The sequence below is a fragment of the Diplotaxodon limnothrissa genome, linkage group LG13 (assembly GCF_057381915.1).
Source record: "Diplotaxodon limnothrissa isolate DT_005_m linkage group LG13, D_limnothrissa_male_GT1.1, whole genome shotgun sequence".
NCBI lineage: Eukaryota > Metazoa > Chordata > Actinopteri > Cichliformes > Cichlidae > Diplotaxodon > Diplotaxodon limnothrissa.
In genome coordinates, this window is record NC_140608.1 from 14,152,081 (window position 1) to 14,179,682 (window position 27,602).

The 27,602-nt window shown below is 38.1% G+C and overlaps 1 protein-coding gene across 2 annotated transcripts; it reads right to left on the bottom strand.

Annotated features, from left to right (window-relative positions):
• Nucleotides 1-255: 255 nt before the first annotated feature.
• Nucleotides 256-26,547, bottom strand: LOC146620003 (ATP-binding cassette sub-family C member 2-like). 2 transcript variants are annotated; one of them, XM_085369927.1, is made up of 32 exons: nucleotides 26,105-26,547; nucleotides 24,903-25,079; nucleotides 17,597-17,737; nucleotides 17,379-17,516; nucleotides 17,078-17,200; nucleotides 16,710-16,765; nucleotides 16,393-16,624; nucleotides 16,029-16,216; nucleotides 15,534-15,711; nucleotides 14,805-15,059; nucleotides 13,451-13,516; nucleotides 13,155-13,292; nucleotides 12,925-13,071; nucleotides 12,761-12,845; nucleotides 12,587-12,653; nucleotides 12,138-12,264; nucleotides 11,340-11,516; nucleotides 10,845-11,012; nucleotides 9,191-9,374; nucleotides 8,822-8,957; nucleotides 8,578-8,680; nucleotides 8,273-8,492; nucleotides 5,289-5,443; nucleotides 4,238-4,393; nucleotides 3,956-4,155; nucleotides 3,714-3,840; nucleotides 3,496-3,597; nucleotides 2,376-2,519; nucleotides 1,347-1,505; nucleotides 1,090-1,256; nucleotides 639-833; nucleotides 256-532 (listed from the first exon to the last, which is right to left on the bottom strand). In XM_085369927.1, exons 1-32 carry the CDS (start codon nucleotides 26,147-26,149, stop codon nucleotides 403-405), a joined length of 4,686 nt encoding a protein of 1,561 aa, XP_085226053.1. In that variant the 5' UTR covers nucleotides 26,150-26,547; the 3' UTR covers nucleotides 256-402. The 2 variants fall into 2 exon arrangements, with proteins under 2 accessions (XP_085226053.1, XP_085226052.1); XM_085369926.1 differs by having other exon boundaries at nucleotides 16,369-16,624.
• Between the last annotated feature and the right edge of the window lie 1,055 nt (nucleotides 26,548-27,602).

The window sequence follows — 27,602 nt, forward strand, 5'->3', positions numbered from 1 at the left end:
TCAGTATTAATTGATTTCATTATTTGATTTTTTTAGTTCCTGGATATACACATGTTTGTGGGAACCTGATCTTACACAGGCAAGATGTTTGCATGTTGCTGTCATATAAAAATACAAATAAGTGCACAATCATAAACTGATAACATTGTGTCAAAAAAAGAGTGTTTTTTTTATTTAAAACCAGTTAAGCATGATTTCAGAAATAAATTTTATTTTTCACACATAAAATGTGTTACATATACAATATGTTTTCCCTATGTTTTTCCCTATAAATACAATACATATGTCAGTGTTTCTTTACATAAACGTAAAATCCAGTCTTCACAATGTAACCTACAAATAAAACACATACACAGAAAATTGTGGCCGTAAATCTTCCCTAAAAAACAGTATAAGTAGACATTATAAATTTGTGTTGCTTTCTAATGTTATCCCAGCATCTTTTGCCATGGCGTAGAAATGACCTTCCTTTTCAAGCAGGTTGCTCGGCGAATCAAATTCCACTACTTTTCCAGCATCAAGCACCATTACCCTGTTGGAAAGAAGCACAGGATTTAATAGTAGCCCACTGAGAAAAAACATTGTCATGAATTCCAAAAATTTCATCCAAAAATGTTAAGGGAAAAGGTATAACTCACCTAGAGCTGTCCATGATACTGTGCAGGCGGTGGGCGATGGTAAGGACTGTGCAGTCTGAGAACTCTTTGCGGATGGTGTTCTGAATCAGGTTGTCTGTCTCCAGGTCAACAGCTGCCGTGGCTTCATCCAGAATTAGGATACGTGACTTTCTCAGGAGTGCTCGAGCCAGACACAGCAGCTGCCTCTGCCCAACACTGGAAAGATTGTATTAAAGTATTGATATCTCAAGAGGGTTTATGCAAAAAGCACACAAGGAACTCATGTGTATATGAAAGTTTATGCATGCATGTTTTTTTGAAAATTGCATTAGGTTTAGACTAATGAAGTGTGGAAAAGGTATACATCTAAAGAATTTTGCAGCTTATGTGCCAACATTCCCTAGGTTTGAGTTTGAAGTCATCATCATTTTCAAATGACCACAGAGGCCGTATTGTTAATTTTATTACCCACCTGAGGTTTTCTCCTCCCTCTGCCACTTCATGCTGTAACCCTTCCTGCAGCCCTGATACATAGCTCTTTAGATGAGAGAGCTCCAGCGCTCTCCAAATCTCCTCATCGCTGAACTTGTCAAATGGATCCAGGTTCATCCTCAGTGACCCCGAGAACAAAACGGGATCCTGTGCACACGGGATTAAAAATGTCAGTGTATTTTTTTAATAATATACTTAATTCTTTGACAAGGTTATTGTCTATATTGATGTGTATACCTGTGGTATAATCGTGAGTCTGTTTCTCAGGTCATGCAGGCCTATTTTAGAGATATCTACATCATCAATGCGGATGTAACCTTCAGCAGCTTCAATAATTCTAAACAGGCAGTTGGTAAGACTTGATTTCCCAGCTCCTGTGCGACCGACAATACCGATCTGAATGCAGTGAGAGAAAACACATAAGATCAAAATAACAGCTGGCACATATTTGAAAAAAGTTTTCATAAACTGTTGTCACAACAGGTAAAGAAAAGGCATTAAACAATGCTGACTGTAGATAATTCCACAACATAAGGAGCTATATCTTGTTCTTTTATATGTTGTTGCAATACAGACTGTCTTTTCTAATGTGTACTTTGACTTCACTGTATTCAGGGTGTTCACATTGTGTCCACTTCACATTATCAGTATGTCATTTGACATTTTATCCTAAAGATAGGCTAGTTACATATTTGGATATCACAGTTGTTTATAGTATAGAGTGATGTACAACTAAAGACACAAGCTGACAGTTTACATTATTTTTTACTGTTTGTTTAAAATCAATTATTGTCATTACTGTTTGTTCTGTGGCTTTTTTTTTTTTTTGAGTAAATAATTAACAGACTGGACTGTAAAACATCAAAAAAACTAAAGTACAGAATGTCAGTGCTTTATAGGACAAAGTTACATTAAAATACAAATTATTTTTTTTCTAAACTCAACTAAAAATAAACTTAAAGTCTACCATCTGTAAGCTACACTTGAGAAACCGCTATTATTTTAGAAGCTAGTGATAGAGGAAAAAAACCAAGCTATAATTTAAGCAACCTCCATGCAAAAAAAAAGAATTTTTATAGTATTTGAATCTGTATCTCGTGTGAAAAACATATTAGATATTGTTTTCTATATCTTGATCTATTTGATCTACGAGGTTACTCTGTAAATCATTAACATATTAATAAATCCTGCATGAACTTTATACATGCATGCTCTCTCTCTTTCACTTTGTCTCTCTTTCAGATACACACACACACAAACACGTACCTTCTCAGTGCTGTCGATGTCACAAGTGATTCCATGCAGCACTAAATCCAATTCGGGTCTGTAACGCACTTTGTAGTTCTCAAATTTCACTCTTCCTGCCTCTGGCCACTGCTGTGGGGGCCGAGTGTCAGTTACCCAGTCAGCCTGTAACAACAAACACAAACAGAATAAATGAATCTTAGCTAGTCTTGATAACGTCTGCATTATTATGCAGACGTTATCAAGACTAGCTAAGATAACCACTAGAATATATCTTTTCTTAAATTGAAGCACTCACATATACATACAAAGATATTATAGTAATATCAAAACCTACATAAACATGCATTAAGCAACAAAATTTCAACATTATAGTTGTATTTGAATTGCTACGTATTTAAACACTTATAACCTGTTATTGTAATGTACATAAGAATGTCATAATAAAACAAATGTTGCCAATACAAACAAAGTCAAATTTCTAACATAGTTTATTTAAATATATATGGCATGTTATATAAGTCTGACCTATTAAAAGATTGTCATTATTTGACCTTGAAGAAGAGATCCAGAGTAACTTGATATTTAGAGTCCCCATTATTCATTCCCTATATATCTAAATGTTGTCAGCACAATCAATGGCAGTAGCTGTGGTGTTTATATGGTAGTATTATATGTTGACCATATACACCAAAGATTCTAAGGCTTTTTGTCCATTTTCAACCAATAAATCATTGAGTTGTCCTTGAAGACCCTGGTGGCCGTAAGCCATATTTGAGTGGATTGTTAACATGATCCCACTGTAAACTCAAACAACAAAGTTTAATCAAAATTCAGTCAAAACTTCCCAGCTGTCATGTTTACAGACAGAACGGCAAGCATGTAAATGCTACAAAAACACATAACCTCTTTGGCGAAGGTAACAATGTGTCACTACTCAAGATCAGCAGCTAAAGCCCAGTGTACGTGTACGATATTGTACTAAATTGTATTATTATTATTATTATGTTTTTATCCCCGTTGCATTGTGGTGCTTACAATCAACTAACAACCTGAAGGAATCTTGAAATTCATGCCTTATTAAGATAACAGTAGAGTTTCATCTAATAAAGAGAATTGTCATTAAAAATCTTCTACATACCTCATTCTCAAGCTCAGTATATTCACTCACTCTCTCCACAGCTACAATATTGGTCTCCAGCTCTGAGGTCATCCTAACCAACCAGTTGAGGGTCTGGGTTACCTGCAGAACAGTGTAGAATAGACGTCAGTGTTTAAATTATTGCTGGATTTTAGTATTACCAAATACATAAACAGTGATGAAATAATGATAAAGGTATGAGTGTTTTAATGGCTCACATTAAGGGCATATGATATAGACAAGCCAACCAGGCCACTGTCAATAGAATCTCTGGAAATGACAGCAAACAGAGCAGAAAAAAACACCACCAGGTTTCCAACAAACTCCAGACGTATGGCCAGCCATCTGTTGAGTAAACAAGTGAGTGAAATGTCTAACAGTGAAATGTTAGGGTCAGTTTTATGAGCAATTTACATCACATGCTTCTCTGTGTTTGCAGGTACACCGTTGAATATCTGACCTGTTAGACACAATCCACGGGTAGACGCTTTTGAGGTTTTCATCTATAGTTACTTCATTGTGTTTAAGAAACCTTTCTTGATGCCTGTAGGCTCTTATCACTGACAGGCCGGACACCGTCTCACCAAAGTGAGAGTATATCGGTGAGCGAGACACAGAGTCCAGTCGCCGCAGCTGTCTTGAAGTGGCGACATAAATGCGCTGGGTGTAGAGAGAAAGACAAAACAACATTAGTTTCCTATTCTTAGTTAGTTAGGCAAATCTTCTTCTTCTTTCGGCTTACCTGTACAAAGAAGTAGATCACTGCCAAAGGAATGATGACTATGGCAAAGAAAGGGGTTGCCAGGCAGATGACAAATAGCGTCCCCAGTACACCCAGAAAACAGAGGAGCCAGGAGCGGACGGAATTAGGAATGGCCTCATCTATAGTAAAAATATCCTTTAGGATAATAGTTGGAAAGTTAGTATTTATTAAAACACAAGTCAAGTACATTTTTATCAATAAAGTGCATGTAAAAAAATCAAAAGTAATATTAAAAATGGTGAAATTATAAGAGCAAAAAAAGTGTTAAATAACACAACAAAACACAATACCTGCTGAAATGAGGAACTTGGTGCAAATGTCAATAAAAGGAGGTGTTTTTTGTGTTTTTTTAATGGTTTATCCACCAACTTTTTTGTGTACTTTGAAATTTGAGGCAAAGTTGGTATATAAATATATATCAAAAGCTAATTAAATTTTTTGTTGATAAATAGAATATAGTAAGATCAAACTGGTCAAAGACTACTCAGCACACTGGAAGAGAGAAGGTTCTAGAGCTAGATGAGAGGATGACGTCCTAAAAGCAAAGGTTTTGTAAAAGAGTTTAAAATAAGTTTTCACAGCATGAAAGTGTTTTTACAACTGGAGCTGCATCATGGCGATCATAGCGGGTGGGTAAAACAAGATAAGAACACAAGACCTTTGGTTTTTGTTAGACGGGTTAGATATAAACCCTGTTATATAAACTGAACTATGACTCATAACACTGCTTTCAAGCTACTCAGAATACATTAAAATAATCTAATCCTGATTTTTTTTTTACTCTAGTTTCTACTAACACCTGTACCAATTCCAGACAGACCAGGGTACATTCTTGTATACTTGAGGAGGCATTTGGGAAGGACTGTATGCAAAGGTTTAAGCAGAACTGGGGAACATTCCACTTCTATTAATTTTGAAAAATGGAATTAAAAAATAATTGCATCTTGTACTTGTAAACATAAAAGCCACAGGATGAGAAAATAATGAAATCTAGAAAAGGAATGATTAAAAAGTGAAATACAAATGCTACCTTTGCAAAGCGGTTGACCACTCTTCCAATAGGTGTGGTGTCAAAGAAAACCATGGGAACTCGCAGGATGTTGTTAAGCAGTTTTGAATGCAGGATACGAGATGCATCGACAGAAGCATTTGCTAGGAGCAGTGTGCCGACGAACACTAAGAGACCTGCAGTAAAGGTAGGAGGGTTTCTAAATTATTCTATACTCTTCACAAAGAAAAATCCACTTTGAATGGAACATTAAACATAAGACTCAAGTGTGCTTTTTATGCCATTTGCAACAATTACTTGTACAAATTCTAACTGTCTAAAGTTAACTGCCAAGTTTGAAAAATCAAATATTCCTAATGACAAAGTTTAGCTTGTAAAAAAGGGACAAATAAAATGACGAGGTACAAAATTTCAATGTACACCCGAGTCTGTCTGTCTTATGCAGAGACAGTTACCTTTGTACATCTTAAAACACGATCCACTAGTTACTGCTGAAAATATACCCCTGCATTTAATAATTCAGGGAATAATTACTGTAGTTGTGTTCTCTTTTATTCTGAACAAAAACAAACAAACACACACACTCACAGACACCCACTCTAAACCCTCTTTACACTAATTACCTGTTAGCTAAATACTTAAAGTTCCTAAAATTAGGCCCCATGTTAGCACAAGCATTATTCTGAAATGTTGAATAGGGCTACATCAATTTAGCTTTTTCTTTTATGGTTTTAACATCACTGAATTTGAAATGAGATATTTTATGATTTAAGTACTTGAAGAACTGCAAGCCTTCAAGTTCTACCACAATTTGCAATTTGCAAATTTTATACACATCATTGAATAATATTTTAAGTCCAGAATATCCCAATAACTGTCTACTGGAAAAACCCAAGTATATCTACAAGCATAAGGTAAGCATACGATTGTACAGTATAAGATAAGCATAAGCATAAGATATTATTGAGAAACAGATTAACTATTTAAATTGTTATAAAATGAGTTGCATATCGACTGGACACAATGTTTCTTTATTATTTTAATATCCAGTCAAACAGAAAGAAAATCTTTACGCAGTATAAAAAATACTGTTAAAGTGCAAATAAAGAAAGAACAAGAACATGCTATAGAAATTATGTGTTACGTGCTGTTCCCTTGTGTTTGCTTCCTCTTTCTTCTCTCGTCCTCTGTGCTCTTCTCTCACCTTTTTCACTTATGTACTTACTCCTACTTTCACAGATGCGTCTGCCACTGAGCTTCTATTTAGAGGAAAAGGCTCTTGCTATCCTTCGCCCAGCCCAAGCAGCTTTTTAGCATCTTTCCTATTTTCCTCTAGTTTCTTATACTATGAGTAGTTTAGAGACGGAAATTCCAGGTCTCTCGCCCCATTGTGTTGCTTCCACATCTTTGTTTCTTTCGGCCAGGCCTCCGGACATTTAGTTTATTTTATTTTCTGTTCAAATAACACAGCTGTTAGTGAGAAACTGAATCTCAGGTGTGGCATCCTCTGTGTGTATCACAGTTACTGAGATAAGTTGAAGCCTTTATATGAGTTAGATTATTAAATGAGAAAATGAACAGACATACGGTCTGTATAGCCCACTTAATAACATATCATATATCTTGAGAAGAAGCCATTGGAGATCAAGAAATGAAGCTGGGGGCAGTTGTCATGGCAACTTGATCTGATCATAGCATGGCTGTAGGAAGAAAACGGTCTTTGATAGGGGCAACAAGACCACAGGATTTAAAATTGAATACCCAAATGACTCACAGCTTTAATACTCTATGATTTGATTGCCTTATTACTTACATTACTGAAAGCTTTGCATTGTCCATAGACTGATGATAAGCTAACTGTCATGGGTTTTTAAGAATTAAGAATCAGTATGTGGGAAAATCAAATATAACAAAATTTGAGTGGTTGAGCTTCGTTCATCTCACGGGACTTCTTCCCGTGAGAAGTCACATGTTATATGTTTGACTGATGGGAAGACCTATGTGCAAGAAAGAAAGAGTAGTAATTAATATGGCTGTCTACGCATGTGTTAGGATCCTAGATTTTTGGGCCATGTGCTTTAAGTTTGATGGTTTTGGCTTTGAATTTTATTTCTGTTTTGTGAAGTTTTTATGTTCTTGTCCTAATGTTTTCTCTCTTTTGAGTTTAATCTTATTTCCCTTGAGCTCCCAAGTTTTGTTATTTATATTCTTAGTCCTTAGTTCTGTAACTATCTCAATCTCATCTTCTGTCCTTGTCTGTGTTTTGGTTTGGTCTGTGTATAGTTCACAGGTTTTTGTCAAGGTCATAGTGTATACCTGTTTATGTTCTTAGTTTATAATATTTTGCTGTCAGGCAATATTTCCTGTCTTATTTTAATGGTCCCTTGTCTCTTTTGCGCTATGTTAAGTTTTGCTTACTGTCTTCGGTCACTTAGATTCCTCTCAGCCTTGATTCCTTGCTGTGTACTTATTGTCTGAGTCTCCCTCTGGTCTTTGTCACATCAACTAGCTTTCCCTATGTGCATGCTCTGGTTGTTTGTAACCAGTAAGTGTCTGATTCACGTTTAGCTTGTGCTTTGGTAGTTTTGTATTTTTCTCCCTGAGTTCCCGGTAATAAAACTGTTCAGAGATTAGTCCTGTCTCTGTATCTGCAATTCGGGTCCGCTCTCTGCCAGCCACAGACTGACACATGACAACATGAGCCCCAAAAACTCTTGATCACTATAAGTCTGCAAAGAAATTTCTCAAAATATTTACTCAAATTTACTCATTTATACCCATCTAGTTCTTAAATATGACCTCCTGATAAAAACTAGAGCACATATAAAAATATACAAAACTGGATGTTTAGGTTGTATCTAAACCATGATAATAATGATTTAATAATTTAATAATGATCCCAAATTTTACGGTGGGGAATTTTTCTTTCTCCAAGACATACAGTTCCTTGAACTTAATTAACATGAAAATATTTGCAAATAGAAAAGGATTCAGTGTTCAGTTACCCTGAGCCACTCCAAGAGCTCCGAACACTCCCACCCTTGTGTCCCTCTTCCAGGAAGGGTATGTCATGTTGTAGTACTCCACAGAATCACTGGTCCAGTCACTCAGCCACAAATTCTGACCGATGAAAGCAGCGTTTTGGATGAAGTAAATCACGAAAACCATGGCAGAATATCCCCAGCCCATGGCTCGCAGGTACTGCAGGAACACTGCAAGCTTCACCTGGAAATCAGCGCGAGACGGCACTCAGGAAACAGGCAATCATTTGTTGTAATCTTGCGCTAGTTGTACAAAAACATTGTGTTACCTGTCCTGTTTCCATAGTTTCCTTCTCTATAAGCTTCTGGCCTTTCTTTGGTTCATCAGCATTTGCAGATTTTTTAATGGAAGTATTTCTTCTTAATCTGACACTAAAAAAGGTGAGAAAAATGATCTGGTAAAACATGATTAAATTATTATATATTGTCCATATGTGTTGCACATTCTGCTAAAGGTGCTATTTGAGACAAGCTGTTTCCCTGGTTTAATCTGCAACTTTAACAAGCTCGAACCTGCCATTGCGCTGGCTGCGGCGGATGCTGTTTTCTCGCTTAAGTGTAAGTGATACAGTGTCCTCCAAAGCACCGTCAGGTTGGGCATCGTCTCCACCTGGGATGAGCTCAAAGTCTTCTGCGTCCTGGCCCTCACCTAAATTAACAATATACATGGTGTTTTACATATGTGGCAGTAATTTATGGTATTTGGGTCAATATGTGAACAACATCAACACAAAGTATCCTTAAAAGATGAGAAAAGAAATGTAATTAATTAATTCATATTTGTGATGTATAATTTTAGCATAGATTTTGGTTGTAAAACTAACAAAACAAGCAATGTGTGCAGATCATATTCCTAATATACTAAGAAAAGGTTGCAATCACCTGTTTCTGAATTTCTCTGATTGTTCTGCTCAGTGGCATATGTGTCGAGAAACTTAGAAAAAGCTCCTCCACTGGCACGAAGGTTTTCATAGGATCCAACTTCAGAAATGACTCCATTCTCCAAAACCACTATTTCATCCACGTAAGGCAGGAAGCTTATGCCATGAGTCACCAGGATACGAGTCTGTATGGTCAGAGATATATGAGACTGAAGTTTGAAATCACAAATTACTTAAGCCAAATAAATAAAAATATTCATATGTACTGTATTGTATCGGCTATCAGATAAAGAAGGTGTCACAGAAGTAGTAATAAAGCATATTAATTAAATTTAAAGTAGGCATTAATAAATATGTTGAATGAGATAGTTATTAATATAAGAATAAATATACCTAAATTCAGTTGAATCAGTTTAAGTTTAGTTTCACTCGACAATTATTAGAAGAATTAAATATACACCCAACAATATTTTAAAAAATTTAACAAAACATCCAAACTTTTTTATCAAATGGTATTTTAGAAAAATTATAAAATAGTGCATATGTTAAAAAAAATTCACAAATACACTATTTTAAAACTGAAAGAAAACAAATTGCAGTTCATAGATTGAATTCACAACAGTTGGTTTAATCATTTAAAATCATTTAAAAAGTTATCAAACTTTTGTGATATTTTCTATCATAGTCTAAGGAGCTTGGAAAGAAAAACGTCTGGACTTCTTTAAGTTGCTTGAAGACGTTTCACCTCTCATCCGAGAAGCTTCTTCAGTTCTAGGGTCAAATGGTGGAGAGTCCCAGATTTAAGCCCTGTGGGAGTTTCCCTCCAAAGTGGGACAAAGGACCCCTTGATGATCCTCTACCTAAACACATGAGCCAAGGCATAAAAACGGGTTTAGGTCACTATCAGCCAAGGTTTCGGATAAACAGGCTGTAAAACCTCGCCCCACCCTATCATGTGATTTCCTGAGGTCAAATGGCCCAGGATATGAATGGGCATTAAGGCATCTGGGAAGGGTCTCAGAGCTGGATTATAGAAGGCAGAAAGTTGGTGTCGTAAACCACCGCCTTGGTTCAAAGATGGCCGTTCACAGTGGACATAGATGGCTTCTTTCACTCCTCTTTCAAACCATCTGTCCTCTCTGTCCAAAATGTGAACATTGGCATCCTAAAAAGAGTGACCTTTGTCCTTTAGATGCAGATGGACTGCTGAGTCTTGTCCCGTGGAGGTGGCGCTTCTATGCTGTGCCATGCGTTTATGAAGTGGCTGTTTGGTTTCTCCAATGTAGAGGTCTGGGCATTCCTCGCTACACTGTACAGCATGTACTACATTGTTAAGTTTTACAGTGTTTTGGAGTTTTGTCTTTGGGATGAACCTGGAGAAGTTTCTTGGATGAGAGGTGAAAGAAGTCCAGACACTTTTCTTTCCAAGCTCCTTAGACTACGATGACCTGGTTGACTGAGAACCTTCACAGACAGAGTTGACTGGTGAGCCTACAAAACAAAATTTTATATAGGAACAAACCAAAGGAACGAACACAGCAACTTTTGGTTAAAAAGTTTTTTCCATTACAAACTACATGCCCGGTTTCCAAATAATAGCTATTTTAAAGTGAAATATTTAATGTTGATCACAATACAAGCAGTCAAGCACAAACCTTGTTTTTAAGTATTCCATTGGGTCCAATAACCTTTTCAAAGAGATGCTTTCCTACGTGAGAGTCCACGGCAGACAAAGGGTCATCTAATAGATAGATATCAGCCTGACTGTAGGTCGCTCTGGCTAAACTCACACGTTGCTTCTGACCCCCTGAGAGGTTGATACCCTGAGAAGAGAAGAAAGGAGGGGAAAAGAAAAGCAGAGGCAAAAATAGGTTAAAAAAAACCCCACACAGAGCTTCTTTTAAATGCAAAGAAGCTTTTCCTTCAGCACAAGAACAACATTTCAATATAGCATTAACCCTGTAATGCCAAGTGCATCATATTTGATACATGAGTTTTTCAGACATCTACATTGTAAATGTGATTTTTTTTTATTTCTGAAAATATCACCAATAAATATTTTACAAACAATAAAAACCATATACATAATCTTTATAAAGATAAAAATATTTGTGTAACCTAAAACTTGAATAATTCAAAGTGCAACTCACCTTCTCTCCAATCTCAGTGAGGTCTCCTCCAGGCAGCAGCTCAAGGTCTGGGGCAAGAGCACAGGCCTGTATAACTTTTTTGAACCTCTCTTCCTCATGTGGAGATCCAAACAAGATATTATCCTTCAAAGTGGCATTTTGAATCCAGGCTTGCTGTGGCACAAAAGCAAGAGAACCCTGGAAAGAAATACAGTGAAACTCATTTGCTGATGTCTAACCAACCTTTTATTTTGCCATAGAAATTTTGGCATTCATGCAGTTTTTCATCCAGAACAAATGTTACACTGGCTAGGAGGAAATAATACCTGAACTAAAGATACTTGTGTAAGAAGGAGACATACAAGGAACTGTTATTACATTTCTCAACCTTTTAAAGATTTAAAAACACCCTAAGAACTGATGGTTTAGAACACAAGTTTCATTGAAATCTTAGGGTCTGTACATTTTAATAATGTATGTTCTGCCTTTTTTTTTTTTAATATCTTTGCTCTCTTCAATAAAGTCTTTTGCTCTTTATTGTATTCTGTTTCCAGTTGACTTTACTGACTTCTGTTTATGGCAATTCCATACTTTTACTCATCAAATAAACCCAGAAAATCATTGATCAAGAATAATGTTCTTTACATTTAAAAAACAAATAAAAACTTTAAATAAACAATAATAATCTCCCGATGAAATCAGTTTTGAGGAGAAATAAGAAAAGGCTCTTCATTTGATACACTAAAGAAAATAATTGAAATAAAAGATTTTTTTTTTAACGCACACTGTCAGATACAAACGGGAAAAAAAAGCCATTACCCTAATGTTGATAAAACCTTTGGTACTGTGCATCTCTCCAAGGAGGGCTGACATAAGAGACGACTTTCCTGACCCAACAGCTCCCACTACGGCAACCAACCGACCAGGCTCAATGTCCAAATTCACACTGGACACACATAATAAATATGGTCATTACTGTAAAAACAGTAGGAAAAATACAACTGTGTTTCATAAATGTGTGGAACATAGTGTACCATTTGGATAAAAAAAGCACGCAGTGATTTGCAAATCATTTAAACCCTACGTTTAATTTAAACTAGGACACAGATGATGTTTCATATGTTGAAAACGAAAATTTGTGTGAACTTTTAAACATATCCTGAGTTTGAATTTAGCCAGACAGGAAAAACTTTTAAAAAGTGCCTGAAGCAACATCTCACAGTTAATTAAGTTAACTAGTAACTTTTTGATGACCAACACAGACATACTCTTTCAGCAGAGGCTTTGCATCTTTTTCCCAAGCAAAGGAACCATCACATATGCTCACAGCAGTATCTAAAAAATGAACACAGACCAAGACAGAGCTTAACAGATGATAAAAACTGTGACTAAGCTTCAATCTTCAGCTGTAGAACAAGTGCAAATTCTAATGGTGAACATACTGAAACTGGGGTCTTGGCGCACAATGTCACTGTCGATGTCTTCCCCTGCCAGAAACTTCTCCAGGCGCTTCTTAGACACTGCTGTCTGAAAATTCAAAGAACAGGTTAAGTTTGATGTTATCACAGGCTTGATACATGTGTCTCATCTAGTTCTGTTCACTTACTTGCACAATGGAAGCAATGAGCATGGGCAGCATGGCAAGAGGAAATCGGAGGATGTTGAAGAGAGAGATGGAAGTAAAAGCTTTCTCAGCAGTTAACACATTATCCTTGCTCACACTAACAAATACTGCAAATGTGGCCAGAGAAACCTGCAAGTACAGTCAGTTTAAGAAAAAAGGTTGTTTACCATTGGAATCTAGTCTCTACAATGACATCCCTTCACAGAACTCACCAGAGCTGGAGCAGAGGTGAAGATAAAGGTAGACACGGCTGTCAGGTAGGCAAACTTCTTCATGACTTTTAGTTCTTCCCCTCTAATGTCTTCCACCTGCTTCTGGAAGGATGGCTCCCAAGCATACAGCTTCAGAATCTGGTGGGAGACAAAAGAAAAAGACAGTGAGGAGGCAGTGAGACAGAAGGAAGCACTTATGGTCCAAGTTACTGAATGCAGTTTCATGAAGCATCAAAGCCTTACATGTAAGGAAGGCATCTACATACACCATAGATACACTGAATAAGGGAGCTCACCTTGACCCCGTTTAGAAGTTCATTCATGATTTTCATTCTCTCATCTTTAAACTTCATGTTCTCTACCTGAAAAGAGACACAATGTAGCTCTTTAAACAAGCAATACAGAAAATTAACATTAATAATGCAGACTTTCAGCCTTGATTAAAACATTAAACAAATTAATCATTAAGTGTTTGGAAATTAAAGCCATTGATATTTATTGTAACTCAAAGTAAACACAATTTCAAATATAAGGACTGTTTTAAATAAATGGACAATCATTTCTTTAGTCCACGGACGCCAAAGTCTATAACCCATGGACATCACCAAATGCTTTATTTCCGCCCTTGAGATTGTCTGCCAGGCCACGCCTGAGCCATCTTCAGTTTCTCACTGTTTGTGACTCTTTCTGCCTTCAGTAGGTGAATAGCATGTTCTATAGGGCTGACAGCAGTTGACTAACTCAGCCATTGAAGAATATCCCATTACTTTGTCTTTAGAAATTCTTGATATGCTTTGGATTATTACCCATTTGAACTGAACCAGTGTCAGTCATTCGGTTTCTGAGCATTTAGCACTTAGAATAGCCCTGTATACCTAACAGTTCATCACGCTACTTTCATGACCAGTCACATCATCGATAAACAGTAGCAATCCAGTCCCACTGGCAGCTATGCATGCCTATGCCATTGTCTCCATCATGTTTGGCTGATTTCTGTTTCTCTACTTCTTCATTTGATTTGCCGTTTTTTGTAAACCCTCTTAACGGTAGACTCTAAGTGACGTTTTTTTCCTACCCAAGGAAAAACAAATGAAGTTCATATGGAAGTTTATTAAGGAACATTTTTAGTCACACGTCTATCTGCTTCCCAGGTGTTTGGTGGCTAATCAAAGCTTTACATCACTTCTACTTTCTCACACTGTCCAGCTCATTGCTGACATCACTGGTCTAGTCCAATCATCTTTCAACACCTCTATTACTTGGGTTCCATCCAAGCCTCCATCTTCATCTCTACCAACAGCTTCTAGACCCCCGTGGGTCCTGCCCTAATTCCTATTACCACTGGGTTTCCGTTCTTCTGTGATGGACTCTCAGATTCTAATCGCTGAATAGCTTAATGAAATCCTATATATCAATGAATCATGTTGAGTTCCTTCCAATGAGCTCTGCTTATTGGAGTATCATTTTGATACTACTATACTTACTTTGGGCCTCTAAAAAAATGGGGACTGAAAAAAAGATTCTTGTAATGCATGCAATAACTTTGTTAAGCCTCTTGACTTAAACCTGAAAGTCAAACCTACAAAAATGTGTGTCATTGTTCAGACACCTATTGATTGTACACAGAAATGATTTGGCAGCTCTGCTAACCTGGAGTTTTCTGGCCTTGGTTGCCAGAAATCCATTGATTGGAACCATTAACACCATGACTCCCAGTCCTGCCAACACAGAAGGCCCTAACTCCAGCCACAGGAAAACAATGGATATGATGATCTGCAGAGGGCAGGACCACAGCAGGTGGATAAAGTTGGTCACATCATTGAAGCGCTGGGCATCTGCTGACATCAGGTTCACCGTTTCCCCTACTGTTGACTCCTTACGAGTGTCATTGGACACCACTAATGCCTTAGAAAAGGAATTAAAAAAAGCATATCAGCCAAAAAGTGGCAGGTACATGAAGTTTTTGGCAATGTTAGAATGAGTATTTTCTTCATTTCCTGGTATATAAGAATTGCAAGAAAAATGTAATAAAATATAAATATATATATTAAATATATATTCTAATTGCATCATAATTCGTCACAATTAAGGTGAGGGTTGTTGCCAAAAATGATTTTTGAACTCGTAGAGTTAATCAATCAGATCATTAGTGAAAGTATTACTGGCAGAGCAGACAGATTTATCCTGTAAGTGATAAGTATGTACTCGTGCTGATGAAAGCGATTTTTAACTAAAGCATCTGACAATTAACTTAAGCAGAAAGCAATGACTGGTAATTTATGACTTCTGATATGTTAAAGTAATTTATATTACGTAGTCTTTGATTTTTTTTACACCAAAGTCAAACAAAAGTCATTCTATCAATCCCGTTTGTTTTACCTTTTTGTACACAGCAGCCATAAGTGCAGTGCGAACCCTCATGCCCAACACAAAGCAGCGCTGGAAATACTGTTGCAGGGTCAGAGACTGCAGCAGAGCCACCACCATCAGCAACACTGCATACAAATAGCCCTCCCAGGCATATCTGGATTTGTCCTGAGTGAAGGAGATCATCAATCTAGGGGAAAAAAAGAAAACGTATGGATATAGCATCTCAACACTTTCTACTATGTGTCCTTCACTTTTTTCCTGCTTCCTTTTTAACACTTATTTAGCAATTTTCTCTTTCCATTCAGGCACTCCTGTTATCAGTTGTTTAAACTGATCAATAAATAGTGAATAGTTAACCCAAAGGCTTTGACAATGTTGATTTTAAAAACCTTCAAGGACAGCTAAATGGATTTTTAAAAATGTTTACATGGGCAACAGAAGCAACACTGTTCTTATGTGTTTCTGTACTTTTGATTCTGTAATATTTTGCAATACTTTACTCACTTAAGGAGCTGAGGACTGACAAAGGTTAGCACATCTTGCACAAGTTTGAAGAAGGCAGATTCGATCAGAATCCATTTAAAGGTCTTGTAAAGGGTGGCAATGAGCCATGAATTGGGATAGTTCTCTTCCTCCTTGTTTTTGTCCTTTTTCTTTTTCTTCTTTTCATCTTCCTTCTTCCCCCTTTCCTCCTAAAGGAACAGATTGTTTAAGCACAGTTGATGAGATTTATTCAGAAAAAAAACATAGTGATGTTGATTAGTGGTGTTAATGAAATGTGTTTGGACTGTAGCTCAATATAGTGTACATGTGAGTGGAAGTGATTTTGATTAAATGCTCTCACCATCATTAGTACATCCTGACTGACTCCTTTCCCCAGACCACTGGAAAGCCCATTTTGCTGTGGGTCTTCCTGGGCACTGTCTCTGGTTTTAGCTGATTTGTTTTTCATCTTGTTCTGGAAGCGGACCCTAGCTGCATCCAACTCAGGCTTCATGAAATGCTGGAAACGCTCATTGATGAAAGCAGTGCTATCACTCTCATTCAGATCCCACATGTCCTCCTGAACCAGAGGTTGTTTGTAGCCTTTTAAGACCATACTGTAAAAACAATGAGAACTTTGAAGACATGGAGCACATATGTAGGTGCTTGTTAAGATTCCGACTATAGTGACCTTAATGTTACCTGTTTAACCAGTTGAATGTGATTCTACTCAAAAATGCTGCACCTGCTTCAGGATTCTGTGGATTAAAAAAAAGCGCAATATCATATCATATCATATTTAACCCCCTAGGGCCTGGCTTCCACATATGTGGACATCACATTTTGGGTTGTCTAGACCAAAATACTAAATTTTGCTCTCAGAAACCAAGTAAAAAAAAATCTGGTAATTCTTTGTTTTTACATTCATCAGGTCCCAATCAGCCCAAATAGCAAAGAACGACTGAAAATGTGTGCCATGAAAGAGTTCAGGTCTTAGGACGTTAATATATGCTTATGAGCTTAATCCTCTGAAAACAAACAAACAAAAATGAATAACAAATAAAGGGTACCTTTTTTATAAAGTCTTTAGCTTCTGGGGGAATATCAGCCACAGTAGAAAGAACTAATGAAATCAGTTCAAGCCCAAAAGAAATGTAGAAAAGGCTGAAACGTGGGACATCACGGACCTCGCCCTAATTGCCAAAAATGAGAGAAAGAAAAACTTTAAAGGGTCCCGAAGATGAAAATGGTGTGTTATGCAACACATAGAGAGCTAAAAGTCAATCATATCAAGTTATTGCACCATGTCTGAGTAAATCTACTATTTGTCTTCTACTTTAATCCAACTTGATTACATGTCTTCACTCATACCAGTCTGAGAGCCTCTCGTAGGAGGGTCTGGAAAGGAAAGATGTCACACAATACAAGGAGCAACCAGAAGAGGAAAATAGAGGCAGAGTCTATTGCTCCTTCCCGTCTTAATCCTTCATGGCAAAGCAGGACAAGGATCTAACAAAGAAGACACATCAGAACATAAAAACAAATCCTTTCAAATTTAAATAAATAAATATAAAGGTTGCTCTATTTACCCATGTGACTGCAAATAAAACTGGATTTGCGTAGTATGCAGCAGCATTTTCTGAAGATTGGTCACTGTTTGGACCAAAATCTTCTCCTAGTGTGACTCCCAGGTGTGCTATGGCCGTCAGGAACAACAGAGACGCCACAAGCTGAAGGAAGAAAACACAGACCAGACATGAGAATAAATCATGTTATTTTATTTAAAATGCCTTTTCATAGATTTTAACCAGTACTGTGTTTTTATGTTTTCATGGTGTGGGATTATAATATTATTTTATGCCATGTTAGACCCCTAATTAAAGATTGTGAATTATTATGTAGTTTTAGTTTGCATTATTCTCCTGAATTAGAAGAAGGTGATAACTATTGAATTTGTTAAACTGATTTGCATTACATTAGACTGCTGATTTATTGTGAATGAATGATATTGTTATATGATGCTGTAACGGTGGACCCAAGAAATACCAGCCGGAGCGACTTTGACAATGCAGAAACCTTTTATTAAACTCGGGGTAACGTGGACACATATACTCCGCGCTCTCTTTCTCTGCTGTCACCTCCGTCTCCGTCTGTCACTGCCAACACATAAAGAGACACAATCACTGTCAGATCCCAGCACACCTGTTCACCCCGCCCCTGCGCCGCCCCGGGAGCTCACTGCGTCACGCCTCCTCTGCAGCTGGCCAAGGACCACACCCACGCCACAGATGCATTATACTGCTGAGTTATAAGAAATACTGTTCGCAGAAAGTCATCGCCTTATTTGTCTGATTAGAAGAGAACAGAACATACTGGAGAGGTTTTCTGCCCCATCTCAGCAGGAGCAGATAAACAGGGAGCCAAGGTCGTAGCTTAGGCGCTGTGTGAGAGAAAGAATGTGAATGTTTAGGCTTTTATGATTAGGTGGGGGCCACTAGAGGCTATAAGAGTTTGATCAATGCTCCACCATTTTGAGATCTGATGCTGTCTGCGTACGGTGTCCATCTTCCACGTGTGTGATCATTAAAATCATCGTTTGACTCAACCCGGCCGGACCAGTGTTGTTATTTTGGTTTTTCCTCTTGTATCCATCCCCAATATTTGAATCCGTAACAGTTTGGGGGCTCGTCCTGTGGTATTGGGGTGGAAGTTGGAGGTTTGGACAGTCCGAGGTTGTCGAACGGACAGGCACGAGCCAGTGGTCTGACGTGAGTGGGCATAAGCCGGCTTATACGAAGGTAAGGCACTACCTGTTGAATCGATTTCCAAAGTGTGCCAAATTGGACATGATAAAATTAAAGTCTACTCACTGAAATTACTGGTAGATGTCTGTTTTGATTTTGATGAAAAATCTCATGAGTTAAAGCAGTTAGAGGCTGCTAAGCAGTTAAAGCAGTTAGAGGCTGCTAAGAAATTGAGTTAGAGGCTCAAGTAGTTTGATAGGGAATTGGTCATTTTGTAAGTTAGAGGCTCCATTGGTTATGGTTGGACCTGAGTTGGTCATTTTGTGAGTTTGAGGCTCCATTGACCACTAGGTTGCACCTGCCTCAGTCATACCCTTGTTTTGGGGGGTTGACTTTTGTTTTAAAGTGTTATAAATTATTATAGGACGGCAGTTAGAGGCTTCTAAGAAGCGCAGTGCTCAGAGGTAACGCTTGCCAAGGCCGGGGACGCCTAGGCCTTGTCCTCTTTGAGGGATAGTCAGTTGGTAACTGTGGAGCTTGGGGCACTCCAGAATAACTAGTGGTTGCTCAAGCACAGGTACATGTTAAAATTCATAAGCTCATGTTTAAAAACCCAAAAAGGTTTGATCAAGCACGAATTTCAGCACTAGAGGTGGTGTAGTAATTTCATTTTACTTAGATAAAAGGCATGCTTATTTCAGGGTCATGCCGAATTGAAATTTCACCTATAGGGGATCTTCTTTACATGAATTGCATTTGTCACAGTGAGTATGAATAAATGACTGAATACAGTGAATTTTCTTGAGGGTGTGTTTCTAGGGATAATTATTACTGGTTTTATACATTCAAATTAATGGAGGATTGTGGCGGAGAGTGTGGAGAGAGGACGTGAAGACAGCTTTGCAGCTGCTGGAGTGAGTAGCTGTGTGTGTGAGACAGGAACTCTGCATGCCCATAAAAGGCAACTGCCTGACTGTGTGAAATGTGCACCAAGAGAGAGAGAGAGTAAAATCTAGGCAGATGAAGCGAATGGATGTTTTCAGAAAAGAAATACTAAGCGAATTTTTTAGTGTTTTAATACAGGTGGATTTCTCTCAACCTGGAAACCTGAGTACAGCGGCAAAAGCATAAACAGAATTGGGACGACAGACAGGCCAAGCTTTGGCTCAAAAGTTTACAGCTTGACCTCTCACTTTGTCCCCACCCGGAAAAGAAGCTTAAAGGACATCTTCTCCTCCAGTTATTGGTTACCATCACTGGAAATTTTCAGGCAAGTTTTTGACTGAATTGTTATTGGCACCATGTGTCCCTGAATCTCACAAGCAAGCTCTAACTCCTGGCTGTAGACATGGAATGCTGTTATTTAAGGTGGGAAATCAAATTTTGGGAAACAAAATAAAAACACACACACACAACCAAAGAAACATATAAGAAAGGCACGTGTTAGAGAAATGCCTCGTTTGAGAAAAAAGTTAAAATAACCCACCTACAAACGCACACACACGCAATGAAGAAACAGCTTACATTCATGAACACGTGAAGATTTTCCAGCAAAGTTAAAGCAGCGATACTTAACATACACCTGTTGTTAAATGATAAAGTTTACCCACTACTAACAAATAAACTCTCTGGGTTGCAGGACAACAACTTAACTTTAAAAAAAAAAGGGACACTGGTCTGACCAACCAGTGATGACACGACAGATTTAGTGGTAAAAAGATTCAAATTGTGACATGTTTTCTGCTGATTGATTAATACAAGTGATTACTGAATGAAAGAAAATTCCTTTTTGGGTTTTTAAACATGAGCTTATGAATTTTAACATGTACCTGTGTTGTCCTGTCAACTTGGTGGGTTATGAGTTGATTATATAGTGAGAAAAACCAAAAAAAAGGGGGAGAGAAGGCTGACACAGGGCCTGGCCCCGTTGTTTCTCCCCTCTCTGAATAACACAGCCAACACAACATCATTTTCCTGTTCGTCTGTTTTTGTTTTGTTTTTGTTTTTTCTCTTTATGCTTTATTACAGGCTGCTTTGTCGGCCCGGAAAGCCGAGGCTGACCTGGACTCCTGCTCTCCTCTACCATCTTTGATGTGACCCTGACCAAATGCTACAGCAGCTGGACCCACAACAACAACCTGAAAATGTCAACACTGCTGCAGGAAAACGATCTCATGCAGCGGAGACAGAGAGCGTTAAACCCAAGGCCTGTTTCACTACACGGGGGAGATTTCCAGACAGCTTCAGCTGACAGAGCTGTGACGAGACGCCCATTAAGCCCAGATGAAAAGTGAGGGCGAGCAAAAGAATTCTGACCTTAACAACTCTGCATTAAAACTGTGCAGGACAGTGACGGACCAACACGGATGATCGGGCGGCAAAAAGGGCGTGCCAGAGACAGGAGAAGTAACTGAGGTCAGGAGGCACCTCAGAATGGACAAAAGCACCAGAAGAAAATAAGCTGCAGGCACAGGTGTCGGGGCTCGGCCAGGAGCTGACCTCTGAGAAGAGCCGAACAGCAGAGCTGCAGAAGGCCGTGGAAGCAAAGCAAGAGAAACATCAATGGACTTCAATCTGACTTGTACGGAAAAGACTCTGAGGTTTCTGCCCTCAGTAAGAGCTTAAGGCATCAGAGCAGAAACTGAGCATGGCTCAGGAGGAGCTGGCTGATAATCGAACCCATCAGTCAGGCTTGGAGTCCCAGACACAGGACTTGAAATCAGGCCGGAGCTACTGAGAAAAAAACGGTACTGACTTTAGGATTAGTAAATGTCCACAAACAATTCACCCAGCCTGTAAAAAAAGGGTGGATGTTTTGTCTTGCTTTGTTTTGTTTTTACAGGAACAGAAGGATGACAGGGACTGAAGGGGGAGGCTGTAGCTTCACATGAGTGTGAACTGCAGACTTAACCCTTTGGTTGCTAATTTTGAGTTACTGATGTTTGCATTAAGAATATTGTGTTTTAGTAGCTGTGTTTCGATTAATATATCACATTATATTGTTGGGAAGGTTAAATGCTAAAGTGAAGAAAAGCTTTGATTTCACTCATGACTGAACATGTTATTATTAACCATAGCGGGCCTCTGTAAAAAGTCAATTAACTGTTATAGAGGGGGGGAAAAAAAAGCCAAAAAACTCCATTAATATCTATGGATAACAGGGAAATGGTAGGCTTGTCACATTCAAAATGGAGATATGTAATAATAAACACTGGTCCCCGTTTTTTAGGTGCTTTCTTGAAATAGTCAGCAATTTAAAAGTAGGATAGAACCGACAGGGGCATGTGCTGAGAGGTGGTGCTGCACAAGAACAAAACCAAAATAAAGAAAAATTATTGTGTTTAGCTTTGATAAATTCAAATTAAAATGTACCATTACACTCAGAGGATCAATATGAAATCAAATATATGCTAATTTTGTATGAAGTAGGCTACATGACTGATAACTGTTCTGTCCTGAGCTTTTGTTTTTACAGCACCCACTTGACCACACCAACAGTTTCTCGCCACCAAAAGGGGGCACTTGCAAAGAATAGGGAGGAATATCATCAACACTGGGAAAAGTAAGCCCCGAAGGGGGTGATGACACCATAAATTTCATTTATGGTCAAATTCTCAAAATTTGACCCCAAACATGAAAAATTCTTCAAACATTTAGAGACAGAGTGGAGTTCTAGATAAACATAATGTCGCAAACCAAATAAGGATGGAGCATTGGAATCGATAAGATGGTGAAATAACACGCAGTAAAATGTTGATCGTGTTGATTATGTTTATTCCAGTGTGCAGAGCAAGGTTATTATCATTAACGAAAACTAACGAAATAACGAAAACTAGAAGTGAAAAAACATTTTCGTTAACGAAAATAAAATAAAATTAAAAAAAGGAAAACTAACTAAAACTGTAATGAGTGTTCACAAAACTAACTAAAATTAACTGAATTTATAGCAAAAATGTGTTTAGTTTCATTGATGTGTGCGTGTCCTACAATAGTCAAGGGTGAAAATGAAGTTTAGTTTCCAGATTTTTTCTTGCTGTCTCATTATGCCAGCAGGTGGCCAGTACGTTAGTCGAGTCGTCTGTGTTGCTGCTCCGTCCACGCACAGAATCATGTCAGGAAAAGTCGGGAGAAAGCGCCAGAGTCCAATTTGGGATTACTTTGAATATGACTGTGTTTTGGATAAAGCAAGTGTCTTGTAGTGGAAAGACACAAATTATGAGGGACATTTCTAAAGGGAAAAAATCCCACAAACCTTAAAGTGCACTTGAAAAGCTCACACAAGAAGGCTAACCTAGCTTACCTAAAAATATAACTGAAACTAATCAAAACTAAACTGAAACTAAGGATTTTCAAAAAAATAGAAACTAAACTAAACTAGCAAACAATTGGTAAAAACTAATTACAACTGACAGAAAATTGAAAATCTGAAGTCGAAACTAAATAAAAATAAAAACTAATGAAAATTGCAAAACTATTAAAACCTTGGTCCAGACTAAGATGGCGTTGGACATCTTCAGGGCGGAAAAGGGTTGGTGTGACCAAGGTGTGGTTTGGCTTGTTGTATGTATATTTCAAGATGATATGGCTCTGGGTGGACCAGTTACCAAGGCATGGAAGGAGGACGGACTCATTAAATAAGGAGAAGGAATTTTCTGGGATTGGAGATCCTCTGGGTGAGTGATTGACTAAAATAAAATAAAATAAAAGCTATTTTTCATTATTGATTGGTAATAGATTGATAATTGGCCACATTTACAGCTGTATTGACTTGTTGTGGACGTAGTCTACTTCATGTTTAAGCACTCTAATTAACAGATTGGAAATAGTGACATTAAAGGACGAGTATGCAGCGCCACTCTGTCAGTTACCAGTGACGGTGGGGCTCAGTGATGAATCAGGTGAGCTGGATTCATGGCTGAATCAAAACAAAGCTTCCCCTGCTGTGGTCAGTAAGGGAAAAACAGGGGGAAATATAATTTAAAAGAGGCATTTATAAACGTTTATGTGTGAAGTTTATAAACGGGACAAAAGGGGGTGTTTTACTGTTATTTCAGCATCAGCATTATCGTTACATCAGAATCATATAACAAGCATTGCATTAAACATTGCTTGAAGCTTTATTCTAAAGAGCTCAACAGGGGGACTGTGGGATTATAATATTATTTTATGCCATGTTAGACCCCTAATTAAAGATTGTGAATTATTATGTAGTTTTAGTTTGCATTATTCTCCTGAATTACAAGAAGGTGATAACTATTGAATTTGTTAAACTGATTTGCATTACATTAGACTGCTGATTTATTGTGAATGAATGATATTGTTATATGATGCATTATAGTGCTGAGTTATAAGAAATACTGTTCGCAGAAAGTCATCGCCTTATTTGTCTGATTAGAAGAGAACAGAACATACTGGAGAGGTTTTCTGCCCCATCTCAGCAGGAGCAGATAAACAGGGAGCCAAGGTCGTAGCTTAGGCGCCGTGTGAGAGAAAGAATGTGAATGTTTAGGCTTTTATGATTAGGTGGGGGCCACTAGAGGCTATAAGAGTTTGATCAATGCTCCACCATTTTGAGATCTGATGCTGTCTGCGTACGGTGTCCGTCTCCCACGCATGTGATCATTAAAATCATCGTTTGACTCAACCCGGCCGGACCAGTGTTGTTATTTTGGTTTTTCCTCTTGTATCCATCCCCAATATTTGAATCCGTAACAATGGGAAAACAAACTGAGTTCTTCCCTTCAAGGTTTTGGAGAACTGATAACAGATGCCTGCCTTTCTGCTGAAATTACAGAGTGCAGGAATGACACATCTCTTTGTTCTTCTGGTGTGGATCTCTTGGCCTTTCCACGAAAGAACAGCACATACACAGTACATGCATTTATAATAAACTCACAAACCTTATAGGAGAATTTTCCTTGCATGTGTTTGTACAAAATGATGTACAAACTTTAACTGCTGAACCTTATCTTACATTCACATTCTGAAAAAAAGTGTTTAAAATGTCGACAGAAAAGACAATTTTTCCATGTTAAGGTCCAGATTGCAGATGCGTGGTGTAAACATTTGAAACCAAAAAACAGGCAGCTGAGTTATAAAATTAAGCATTTGTGTTTTTGATGGGATGTCTTTATCAGAGAGTATTTCTTACCTGTTTGCAGATGTAAAGCTTGGACAGGTGCTTTGTGTTTACTTTTGGCCTTCTAAAGAGAGGCACCAGGTGCCACGGGGCAAAGAGCCACAGGAAGCCCAGAGGTATCCAGACAAGAACTGTCTGTTCCACACATACTGGGATGTCTGGGTCTGGTCGCTCCAGATATGAAGCATTCTGAAGGGCACATACACACACACAAACACACATGCATCACAAAATCCTGCTGGCAAATCTCATCAATCTCCCACCAATATTAAATCACAGGCACAGACTCCGTTTATCACAGATTAAAACGTTTAATGTGTAAAATTATTTTTGAAAAAGTCTAGAAATGGTTCGAAGTTTAACTATCGTCAGACCAAACAGTTCAAACTAGAAGTATAACATGGTAGCTTATGTGAAAAAAGCAGCAATCCTTACCATTTTGTGTTTTCTTTTTGAAGGTGGCTAACAGCGATACATAACTCTTTTAATGGCTAATGTATTACTGTATTGAAGCAAACATCATGTGACTGAAGCGACACATATCTGAATGTACTTTAACAAGTGTTTTTATTTAAAAATCTATAATAACACAGAATTAAAGCTGTGGCCGAGTCACAGGTTACGTCATGTCCTAGTGATTACTGGCCTGTCACATATTTACTATGTGTAAAGGGGAGGAAATGCTGATGCTGCTTATGATAAAATTCTGTATAAAACTTAATCATCTATTTTTCTGTATTCTTGGAAAATCCACTTCATGCTTCCTATGAAAAATAGGAAGCACAACCTTCTATAATGATAACAATGAACAGCTGTTCATTATTGTGTAATCTTTCTGACAAAGTCTTCAATGTATGCTGCCTTTTAATCTGTCTCAAATAGGTTAGATTTTCTCTCTTGTCATACAGTAGCATAGAAAGAAGCACAGAAAGGACTTCAAACATCTGGCTACACTATGACATCAGCGGGTTTCTGGCATGATGTTTTAAGATATTGTGTCTATCTTTTGCAATTCTCAACTTATTTTCCAGACAATTTACTTTGTAGGTTACTAAACATATGTGTTTGCATCAGCTTATTGAGTGATTTTCAATCTCAAGAGGCTAAAAACACTGGAGGCCACAGTGAATCAATTTACCTAAATTCTTCAAGTTTTCCTCAATTCTTAAAAGTTACTTTTTTACTTCTTAGTTATTTCTGTTTGTTAAACTCACCCAAAAAATGGACCCACAGTACTCCTCCAGAGCTGCCGCACACATGCTTTACAGTGATGGCTTCAGTCGACCTCAGCTGACCGGACAACCCGACGCCTCTCACCCTCTGCTCCGCTACTGCCGCGTTTGACTCAAATACTGCTGCTTTCTCCTCTGTCCGCCCACACTCCACTGACAATTACAGGATGTGGCTGTGAAGGACTTTGATCCATGAAGCTTTTAAGCTGAAAGAAAAAGTTGCTTATTCCCTCTGCAGAGAAAAGACACTTATACTGGATTGGTGTAAAGAATAGAAGAACTGATAGTCATGTCCCGAATGCTGATTTCTTTCTTTTTCGGCAGATGTTCTTTAGTTGGATAACAGTGTCTTCAAAAAGTCTACTACAGCTCTCCTAATGAGCCACTGAGAACATCCAACAGATTTAGCAAAGTCATTGAGCATCGAGCTTTGCACCAGCACAAAGACACTCCTCCACACTCACGTGTTTAAAGTTCAACATGTCGTGCAGATGGGTTTCTCACAAAAGAGAAGGCCTTGCATAAGTCTTACCATGCAGTTTTTGCAGTGTTGGGGGACAGCCCACCAAAGGGCATGTGTTTCAGGAAAGGGAGGGAGTGGTCTCATTAGACCCCTTTTCCTGTTATGTTTCCACTTCTCCTCAGCACGTCTTCACTGTCTTCTGAACCGAGACTCATTTGTGGAACAAAAGTCAGATTCAATTGGATCAAAATCAATTTGATTAGATTTGGGTAGTCATGCATTTGAATGAGGCTGCTGAAGGTTGAAGCTGCTGAACTGTAAACAAGCTGCAGGCTGACAAACTGCTAACTAGTGAAGCTGTTTCTTTCTCGTTTGCTGTTTTTTGTGTCCCATTCTGATCAGGGTGCATGCTCCAAAAACCAAAGAGCAACGTAAGATTGAGTATAGATTAATTTTCATTGTCTGCGCTCTGCAGAAATTTAACTAAAGGTTGAGAGCGTCTCTGGAGGAGCAATCAAGCTTTTACAGCTTAACAAAAAAAAGCTTTTGTGCTGCTGTCAGTTGTGTTGATGGACTATTTTTGTAGGAGAATTTTTTCTAGGCACCAGAGACTCAATCACCCATAAAATGAAAAAATCATCGCTGCTAATAAGAGTGAGTCTGTCTACACAGGAGGATAAAAATGAAACTACTTAAGATTAAGAATAATCAATAGGTTTTGACAAACCAATAGAAGTTATGTGTTATGCAAACCTCAGACACTTCTCAAAACAGCAAGAGAAAACACAAAATCACCTTTGAACTTCACCTCTGTACATACTCCTAACCATGCTCGCAACTAATGGCAGACCAATAAACAACTTGGTAAACAAGATTATCAGTGAATTTTTCAATAGAGACTTCCTAAATTGTAGTTGCAGTTAAATGAAGAATCAGCATGACACAGGGAAAGCACGTTAAGCAGGGAGGTTATTAAAGCGCGTGACAACACACAAGTGTGTGTGAGTCTTTTACTGA